The sequence below is a fragment of the Protopterus annectens genome, chromosome 5.part0 (assembly GCF_019279795.1).
Source record: "Protopterus annectens isolate FY-2018-M chromosome 5.part0, PAN1.0, whole genome shotgun sequence".
Lineage (NCBI taxonomy): Eukaryota > Metazoa > Chordata > Ceratodontiformes > Protopteridae > Protopterus > Protopterus annectens.
In genome coordinates, this window is record NC_056735.1 from 1214548206 (window position 1) to 1214559004 (window position 10799).

The window sequence follows — 10799 nt, forward strand, 5'->3', positions numbered from 1 at the left end:
TCAGATTGATGTGCCAGTGAAGTGCTAACTTGTCAGGTTCCCCTACTGCTGGCAATTCATCACAGAAGTGTGCTCCCCAAGCATAATCCGGGCGTCCGTGGTTAGGTTGGAGTAGGTTGAGGGAGGCGAAAAGGCTTTCCTTAAGTTTTAAGAGTGCATACCCTGGACCACCAGAGGAACTCCCTCTGGAGGCAGGGGATCCAGAGGAATCAGAAGTATCCAGATCGTGGTAATGCCTGTGACCATACACTTTTCCAGGAATACCATTTGGAGCTTTTCTCATGTGTGAGCCTTGCATTTTGGAGATCAACAGGAATGCAAGAAATACCATGCTAGCCAGAGCCTGCAGGGAATTTCCTTGCAGTGAGCTGAGATAGAGTTGCTAAGGTGCTGAAAGTAGAAGCCCAGCTGAGTTTGTTTTTCTGGGTAGGAAAGGCCCTTTGTAAGGTTGTATTTAAGGGCTCCCAAAGAGATACCATTTGTTGAGAGGGATCAAATGCTTGACTTTTGACAGTTCCATTCTGAGAATCCCAGTAAGAGAGAAGGCGTTGAACAAAGGGTCCAGATGTTGGAAGCAGAAGTAACACAACTTTGCTGTCTGCCTGAATAAGGCAGTCGTCCAAATGAAGGGGTAAATCTGGGATCCCCTAGAGTCTGCAGTAAGCCACTACTGGTTGCCAGGCACTTGAAGTAAGAAAGACTCCTGGGAGGCAGTAGATGGCCAGCCGGCAAGGGCGTACAGGAGAATTGAAAGGTGCCTCAGACCTGCCTTGAACCTGAGGAATTTTCCTAGCGTTCTTGCCTGATGGGAATATATGTAAGTAGGCTTCCTTCAAGTCCCAATGTCACCATCCAAAGTCCTTCAGAGAGCATTGGAATTAGTTGCTGCAGAGTAAGCATCTTGAATTTTGGAATTTCCAAAAAGGTGTTTAACACAGAAAGGTCCAGATAATAGGTCTCCATGAGTTTTTGTTTTCTACAGGAACCAAGAAACAGCCTTGAATAAAACCTTTTCCCATCTCAAGAATTGGAACAGAAACTCTATGGCTCTCATGGCCAGAAGAACATCCACTTGAGTTAAGGCCTCTGACCATTGATGTTTTGGCAGATCTGTGCCAACCATTGAGCCTTTGGTAAGAAATTGTAAAAGTGGAATTTGTAACATACTTTGCCCACCAAAATCCGTCCAATACCCATCTGTCTAGGTAATATGAGTCCAATTTTAGTAAAAAGGGAAAAGAGACTTCGTTTTCCTCCGAGAGGGGCATCCAGGTGAAGAGAGTCCTGTAGCCCAACGAGAGAGTCCCGTTGGAAGCTTTACTTTCTTTTGAGATTGGGATCTGTCTTCTACTCCCCTTCTAGGTGAAAGAAGCAGTCCATTGTCTAGATCTATAAGAGGCCTGACCTTGACCCCACACACTCTGGGCGTCTATATCTTCCCTTTGAGGCCTGTCAGATATGGGAAAGGACCAATTTTTAGAGGGCCATGATTCCTGGGAAAATCTGGAGGCTGAACTTGCAAGAAATCTTTTACAGTCTGCTGCATAAGGACTTTGCCTTGTACCTTCTTCCATCTTTTAATAACTTCACTCAGCCTTGGATCCAAAAGAACATCGCATGTTGAACAGGGGCATCTAATAACTTGGCCTTAACCTGCTCCAGGAGTTAACTTTGTTCCTTGCAGTAGCCAGGCAGGTCTCCTGATAACAGTAACAGAGGCTGCAGCCCTGCAAGAAAGCATCAAAAATCAAAACCACAATGTAAACTATGCTTACATTCCACTTGTTCAGTAGCATGCAATACATCCCTGAAGTTCCTTATCCTCTCTGCACAAGCAGGAAGGGGAACAATGATTTGCTTTAAAACAGACAAAAGAAATTGCTGATAGCTTAAACATATGAGAGCTGGCAATTTTAAAGCCCTTACACAGACAGGGTTTGGCAGAAGTATATACCTTTTTTCCCCACCTGTCCTAAAGCCACGAGAATCCTTCTCAGAGGGAATAGGGTTTTAAGTAGCAACATATGCAGTAGAGCCCTGAGAGGAAATAGTTTCAGGATCTCTGCAGAAGGGGTTTTTAAATAAAAATAAATGAGAGAATTCAGGAACTCTATAAAATCTATCAGGCTTAGAAGGAGCAGGAGGCATGGAATCAGGATTCAAATTAGCCTCAGAAAAAAGCATCTTCTACAATGTCCAAAACAGGAGGAATAGCTAAAGACCTATGCTGGGAAGAAGAAGAAATTCCTAAGCCTCTTCTTGGAAGCAGAATATACTCTGTCCTTCCCAATGAAAATGTTCCCTCATCTCATGCCAAGAGTTTCCCCAAAGAAAGAAGAAGAGAAATCCTCAGAGGAGAAGCCGAGGGTAAAAGAGTCCCTCAGCATCCAAATCCTCATTAAGGGGAAAGGAATAGTTCCTGATCTGAGGAAGAAACAGAAGATACAGAAGCCTGGTCAGAGGAATCCCAAGGTAACATCCTGCCGAGGCCTTTTCTCCATCTGCAGGAGGGTGAGAACCCCTAATCATGGTAAGCAAATCTTCAGCCATCTTTAATAATAGTTGCTTTTTGTGTCTTGGGAATGTGGATTCAGAAGCAGCTTGAGCAGGAACTTTAGACTTAACAGGAGTGCTTTGTCTTTGCCTTTAGAGATAGTGATGTAGTAGGCCTGAGAAAACCCCCTCAGAAGCGGTACCTGCACAGCCGGTTCCGGACCCATCTGAAGGGCGGCGTCCGAAGGTCCTGCAGCAGTTAAAATGAAGTGGGCCTTGATGAAACTCCCCCAGGAGATCCGTATTGTGCCATCGGTTCAGAAGTGTGTGGCAGGCGATGTGGGGGCTGCAAAGCTGCCTCACTTCGGCGACAGCCGAACCGGACGCTGGCTCCAGCTGGCTGTAGCGAGTCCTGTTTGGACCTCGGGAGGCCTGTCTTTGTCAGCAGCTTCTTTTGAACTCCGGTGGTGTCCAGCGACATTCTATAAGGTGGGCGTCTGCCAAAATAATTTAAAGCCCAATGCAGTACCTACTCGGCTTAATAGTACGAGGTTAAACCTGGCACAGAACAGAGCAACAAGAAAGCGTAAGTGGTCAGGGGCCTGAAAAGCAAGGTGAACAGTAAAGGTGGAAATCTTTGCTGAGGTGTTTGTTTCCCACAGCTATACAATTAACTTTTTCTGACATCGGAGGAACAAGAAAAAGATTCCCCCAGCAGGGTACTTTGAGAAGAAGAGAGAAGCGAACTTGGACCAACAACACAAAATACACTGTTCGAAAATCGCCAACCAACAACTTGCGACTGCTTTCCACCATACGGCAAGAAAAGACTAGAGAAGATATTGGCGTCGGCTGTGACTATGTACCAGAAGCGTACTGGCGTCAGGAGGGTACTAAGCTTGTACAGCCGACGCCGGACCCAGACTTTGGGATTCTGGCCGACCTCGGGCCGCCTGCCGGCAGGAGCACCCTACAGTTAGGACTGCAACAGTGAAACACGAAGAACATCTACACAGCACAACTCCAAAGAATTTAAGTCAGAAATACTCACTAAAGGCTATGTAAACACTTAACAGTAAAACAAAAAACCTAACATGTCTGAGCTACAAAATTAAACATTCTACTTTACCAGAATTATAGTCCATTACTCTATCAGATTGTGCACTAACCTGTTCATTGAAATGAACAATTTGTTGCTACTTACTGGCTCATTTTCTTTTTCCCTCTCAAGTCGCTCAACTTCCTTTGCCAGGTTCTGCTGTTCTGCTGCTAATGATTCCAGCTGCGTTTCATTCACATTAAATAGCAACTCTGCAAATACAAAAAAACTTTCAAGTTAAAACAAAACACTTCACTTTCCATTTCTTACAGCAGCAAAATATGTGAACAAAACATACCACCACTGAGAATAAAAATTAAAGAAGGAAAAAAAAAGCATCTTATTTATTCTGTCCCAGTATATAGACACAGTAAGAATAAACACAGCACAGAAATAAGTGGGACTAAATGAACTGGGCAACACCAAGACTCATAAATGAATTACGAGTTTACACTGAAATTCTAAGTAAGAGGCAAGAATAAAGATTGGGGGGGGGGCTCTTTCGGACAGATTCAGGCAGAGCAGAGGATCTAGAAAAGGATTTGTGAAATCCCCACTGTTACTTGTTTTGTAGCTGTGGCCATTAGCTAGGAAAATGTATTTACAGGTCCACGTTTATAACTAGTATGGATACCACAGGCAACTGGCATTGTTTACAGGTAATGTCATCTTGTACTTGACAAAACCCGAACAAGATGCACCTGTTCTATTAAAAGTATTTGTGGCAAATTTCAAACATTCACTGAATAGAAAGTAAATGCAATACAAAAGCAATAACATAAGTTAGTCCAGAAATAACCATTCCTATCGGGGAGCATGAAATATGTGTGCATTTTGATTAAAACAAAAACGCTGACATCTAAGGATATATGGAAGGAAATAAACACAGCACAGTTAAATTAAATATGAAAATATTAAATATTGGTTATGGACTTGGATAACATAATACAAGCACAGTAAAGGTGGATATGCTTTCAATCCCCGTAACATAGGCATACTTTTATCAACCAGAAAAAAATATGAATTAATAAGAAATTGAAGAAGATGATATGGAGGAAAGGGGCAATTTATGCAAATGTCAGCTGCAGGAACAGTATATAAACAATGTTCAAATTAACAACTGACCACTAGATGACAGACGGGAAAAACTATAAAAGACGTAGCTAGGAATCAAAAATGTGTGATGGAAAGTAAATACTCTTGTTAATTTGTTAGAGCCACAGCTATAGATATTTAAGATTCACTGCCAGTGATTGAAAGTTTTTAATAAGGCTGCTGTTATTCAATGTACACAATGTGAATTGATTGTTTCATAATGTTTAATAAAAGCTAAGGTAGTATTTGGATGAGATGTGCAAGCTTAGAAAGTCTGCTGCTCAGCAACTATTTTTGATGACTCTAGAGGGGAAAAACTTCCAGCAAAATTTCCTTTCAACTGAAAATAGAAGGCTCTAACGAGGCTTTGGGAACCTACTCAAATCAAAATGTATAGAAATCATACACAAACAATTTATACAAAGAAATGTGAAAAGCAAAGGATTGGGGAATCAACAAAAGGCATAAATTAAATTATTTATAGAATAATTAACTTTGCCAAGGTTACAGGAAGATTAGGAGGCTCAACAATTATCAACTAAAACATGAAGAATTTAAATAAAAACAGTGATGTAGCAGGGAAGTCTCCAGGAGCAGACAGCATTTTTCCAGAAATTTGTAAGTTAGGAGGGAAAAGAGACAGAGATCTGGAAAACATTGCACAATGAAAGGGGAGGGTTATTAGCATTTTCGATGGTGGGATTACCAAGAGAGGGTAAAGACATTTAAGATCCAGGTTTATATAGACCCATTTCAGTTCTAAACCTTTATTATAAAGCGTCTGCCTGTATTAGCTAAAATAATGGAAAAGATATGACCAAAATTGTTTCAATATAAATCGGTATGGTTTTGAGGAGGAGAAGCAATTAGATAACATGAATAAAACAACAGAGAGGAAACACTGCTACTGATGGATCCAGCATCTGCAAATGCTCTGCAATCCAATCATCATAAAACAATTCCTTGCTAAAAGTGACTGCCAGTCACAGAAGCCTAGGGTTCTACTGTGAGGACCCCAATGCTAAGCAACAAAAGTATCCCATGGACTAGCTACCAGTTAGCAGTGAAACCAACACCAAGAACCAGATACACATCCATCTTTCTAGTAAGAAAAGGGAGGGCCAGGCTCCACCCTCCTCCTGACAAACAGCCTCTACTACCCCTATAAGCTACAGAATGCATTAGAGTTCTAAAAATTCTATCTTGTGAAACAAACACTGGGGGGGGGTGGGCATGGGGGCTAGTACAGTAGCAGAATAGGAGACCACCAAGAGTAATACACCATCAATCTGCTCATGGAAGAGACTGCCCTCTCCACTTGAAAAACCTGGGATACAGAAACTCTCTTAGGAAACAACTTCAAACCAGGCTGCAGGCAAAATAACTTATAGAAGGGAATTCATTGGGGACCGATAACCAGCAGAGTGTGGAAAACCAAAAAGTATGCATGGATTTGATTTTGAGAGAAAAAGCTCTGTCCTCTTGTTTTTGGAAGAGTTGTGTACTAAATTAAAAGAAAATAGCCCTTCACTGAGAATTTGATCCAATTAGTTCACGGGTAGCTGAATAGGCCACTATGGTCAGTTTTCATCACTGTTTAATTACAATAGAAATATGAAAACAAAATAAAAGAACAGTATCAGGACTTAAATGTAACACACAGAATAACAAATGTTACTTAACAGACATCTTAAGAAGAGTATGAACCTGAGTGTGAAAAGCATGGCCAAACAGCACTGCTCCCCAAAAGAGTACAAAATACTTGAGCTGAGCCGCCAGTCAGTGAAGGAAGACTACTATACCAAGTGTTATCATGTTCTCAAAAGTTTTCACACAGAACAAATTACTAAAGAAAACTACCAAAGATATCACCTGAGTAACCACAGACAGCGTCAAACTTTTCCAAGAGCAGATTCTACAAGGAAGGAGTGAAAACTGGACACGAGATGTAAAGCTGAAGGTTCAAAGCCCTGATGTACCTACATTGAAAGGCAGCACACGAGAACTATAAAGTGTTCTCAGAGACTGGTTTGTAGAAACCACCTTGGAATAATCTGATCAGCTGAGGATATTTAAACAAAATTACTGCCATATACAAGTGGTAGCCTACCTGGGGACAGAAGTGACAGAGTGAATCCTTCTTCAGTCTTCCAAGATAACTTCCTTAAAGGCTGGCACCAAATGGGGATTGAAAAGAAGGCAGACATGCGAGACAGACACTGGAGTCCACAATAAGCTATGCATTATGAGTCAAAGGATCTCCCAATACAGAGAACTTCCAAGGGGGAGGGATATGATGGTGATCAGGAAGGCTCAACCCAAGGCCTTCACCAATCCACAGACTCCTATGGGGAGAATAAAGGGGCGAGGAGATCCCACTGAACTCTCTTAACCTTGCAGAGGCTTGCTTAACCCAGACAAGCAGAGAGACATAAAAGAATACTGCTTGAACATTTGCAGAATAAAAAAAAGAAGTTATATACTCGCCATACCGTTCCATCTGAGTTGTTGCTTTTCATTTGTCTTCAACCTTTGGGACACGGATCAGACTCGGCAGCATTTTACTAGCATAGGATCCGAGCTCCAAGCACCTCCCCTACGCACAATGGCCCTGTATCCTTCCTCCCCTCAGATCAAGTTTGCTGCCCCCCATAGCATCCCAGTCGGAGTCAATGACTTATCTCTTGGCCAAATACCTAGAGAGTATCATAAGAAATTACCAGTTACGCCAAAGAAAAGGCAGTGTATTTTCCAGCCAGACAACCACATAGTCCAAATAAGGCAGGGGAAGGAGGGAGGGGCTGTTGAAGAAAAATGCAAAGCAACAACTCAGATGGATTGTTTGATTCCGAGGCCACTTTCGGAAGGCAGGATTAGTGCATAAGGATACCCTGTCTTTATGGAAGATCATACAAGGATGTTTGATAAGGCTTGAAGCTCCGACACTCTCTTAGCTAAAGTAACGGCAATCAGAAAGGCTGTCGTCCAAGACAGGAAATGCAGATCCACTGAAGCAGCAGTTTCAAAGGGGGGAAGAAACTAGGGCTTGGAGGACCAATGTAAGGGCCCAAGGAGGCGCTGGGTCCTTGATTGGTGGCCTAAGAAGAAAAGCACCCTTCAAAATGGCTTTACAGAGTTTAGAAGAAGCCAGGGAAGCTGAATTATCCTGTAGGTGGAAGTTAGAAATAGCTGCCAACTGAACATTAACCAACGAAAAACTGGCACACTGTTGAAAAATACGTGCCAGAAACTCTAAAATAGCAGGAACCGAGGCAGTAGAAAGATGCAAGTCACGATGAGATGCTGAAATCGAAATACATTTCCACTTACTAGAATAAACCTTCCTAGAGGAAGATTTATGAGCCACTACCAAAATCTTCTCAAAAGGAGAAGATAGCCTGGGAATCTTAACTATTTTAGGAACTGGAGCACAAAGTGGTAAGGTTCAGGCTGTCCAGATCTGGAGGTGGAATCGGATAACGTCTAGGAAGAGACACTACATGAGACCACAGAGAAGGGAACCATACTTGGCGAGGCCAGAAGGGGGAAATGAGGATGACTGAGGTCCCCAGCCGTTGTACTTTCTGAATGAACTCTGGAATCGGGGGAAGTGGACGATAAGCTGAGAAAAGACCAGAAAAACAAGCATGAACCAGAGCATCTCTGGGGGGACTCCCGGGGGGGGGGGGGGTAGAGCAAAAAACTCGCTGTACTTCACGCTGGAAAGAGATGAAGAGATCACAGCAAGGTTGACCCCACTTTAAAAGGATATGTTTCACTACTGAAGGATTCAGAGACCACTCATAAGATATCAGGATAGACCAGCTGAGCCTGTCCACTAGAATTGTTGGACCTCATCACGAAGGGTTTCACATCTAAATCAAGAGAGGTAATCGTGCCCCTTTATTCATCCCTCATCAGGCCCATCACAGAATACAATGCCCCTTTTGGGATGTACCTTACCCAACACCTGCAGCAATTAGAAAGACCCCAAAAGTATCTCACCAAGAGGATCAAGGGTCTCAAACAGATGCCATATGCTGCTCGGTTAAAAAAACTCCAGCTCTACTCAGTTGCATACATACTTTGGTGATCTATACCCTGACATACAAAGCTATATCAAATCCAGAATTAATAGACATGTGCTCCACCTCAGTAAATCTAAATCGCGCTTAAAGCCACCGCTTTCGAGGGACTTTAACCTCAGCACAGAAATAAATAGAACTTGCTGGAGGAACAGGTTCATAACCCAGAGGCTCCACTTTGCTCTGGAATAGAATTCCCAGTTAGGTGTGAAAGCGAGGCAGGCACCTCACTGAATCTCTTCAAGAAGAATCTACGATAGGTGGATGGGATCGTAGGTTTGTCCCAGGGATTACTCCGTGTCACTATAAAGAGAGGCTGATAAACTAGATAGCCTTAAAAAGGGCACAGTATACTCAAATCAAGGGGTGGCGTAAGCCATACAGAATTGGGCTAGGCTTATAATTGCCCCAGGGAAAATAGCCTAGTATGAACCTATGAACCTCCCCAGAATGTGCGTTGCCACCAGAAAACAGGCAGTGGAGATCGCCCACTCCCACAATCTCATGGCTTTGAGACAAAGGGGGGTAAGACATGGTTTCCCAGTTTGTTGATGTACCAAACTACCGACATGGTGTTAGCCTGAATGGCAATCATCCCTAGGGGAAGATGGGCATGAAGAGCTTGCAACGCCAATAGCACCACCCTCATCTCCAGGACGCTGTTATGCAACTGAGCATCCAGGGAAGACCACATGCCTTGGACTGTCCTTCCCAAGCAATGCCCCCCATGCATGAGTAGGTCACAGTGGTCAGAGGAAGAACAGATGACCCCAAAGAAGGTCCAGGGATTGAATCCACCAGAGAAGAATATCCCTGCAGGCTCAAGATAGTCGCACATAAGACGTTAAATCTAGAAATGACCACTGGACAACTAGAGTCATTGTAATACCCTTGTGTACCTGAGCTGTGGGTAAGAGGGTGATCATGGCTGCCATGGACCCCAACACCCATAAGAAAAAATCCACTGGGGGAGACTGAGCTTGAAGGATGCACAAGACATGTTGTCTTAAAGACTGAAGTCTGGCGCCAAGATGACCGTGATCTGAATGGTGTCTAACCGAGCCCCAATAAAATCTAGAACTTGAACCTGTTCTAAAAGGAATTTGTTGAGATGTATGATTATGTCCATTTGGTGGGCAGTCTGGATAAAGGAATCCCTGGCTTTGCAAAGTCGATGCCTGGAGGGAGCGGAAAGGAGCCAATCATCCAGGCAAGGGAAGACCTGGAAATCCTGCAGCACAGGAGAGCTATCACCGTCATGACTTTGGTAAAACCCTGGGGGCTGTGGTGAGACCAAAAAGTAGTGCTCTGAAATGGTAATGATTAGTCCCCAGCCGGGAAGTGAAGGGACCTCTGAGAGAGTCTGTCAATTTTGATGTGAGAGTAAGCATCCGGGAGGTCCACCGAGCACATCCAGTCATTCCCCTGCAAGAAAGGCAGGAGAGACTGGAGTGTGACCATCCTGAATTTCATCTTGGCAGCTGCCGGGTTTCGGGTTGACAGATCCAGGATCGGTCTAAAGTTCCTCATCTTTTTTGGCACTAAAAAGAACCTGGAAAAGATACCCAATCCAAACTGGTGTGGGGGGGAGGGGTTGGATGACATGCTTTTTGAGCAGCTTGGAAATTTTCACTGCTGCATCCTCCCTTTGCACAGGTGGGACATCCAGGAGGAGTTGGCATTTGTGTGAAGGGAATTGAATACCCTCTGGATATGATTTGCAACACCGAACGATCATCTCTGATGGACTCCTATGCAGCTGGGCGTAGCGAAAGTCGACCACCGACTGTCTTCAGAGGTGAGCAGCTGGGCAAGCCTTCAGGGCTTCTGCATAGGCCTATCCGGGAAAAAATCCAGAGACCCTTGCTTCCTTGGACCACCTCTGCAGCGAGGACGTCTCTCAAATCCCCTTCTGCCTCTGGGGGAAGGTGTGACCCTGAGGCATCCGTATCCACATCTTCAGACCCTCACCGATTCCTAGAGAAGGTTCGTGGAGGGATTGAGAACAGGATTCTGATGGCAAACCC

General features: G+C 43.8%; 1 protein-coding gene across 1 annotated transcript in view; it reads right to left on the bottom strand.

Annotated features, from left to right (window-relative positions):
• The window catches only part of NDC80 (NDC80 kinetochore complex component), a 2583329-nt gene that overhangs the window by 1647959 nt on the left and 924571 nt on the right, over positions 1–10799 (bottom strand). The window contains exon 6 of the mRNA XM_044071081.1: positions 3698–3804. Coding sequence (XP_043927016.1) covers positions 3698–3804 — 107 coding nt within the window. The remainder of the gene's footprint in view (positions 1–3697; positions 3805–10799) is intronic.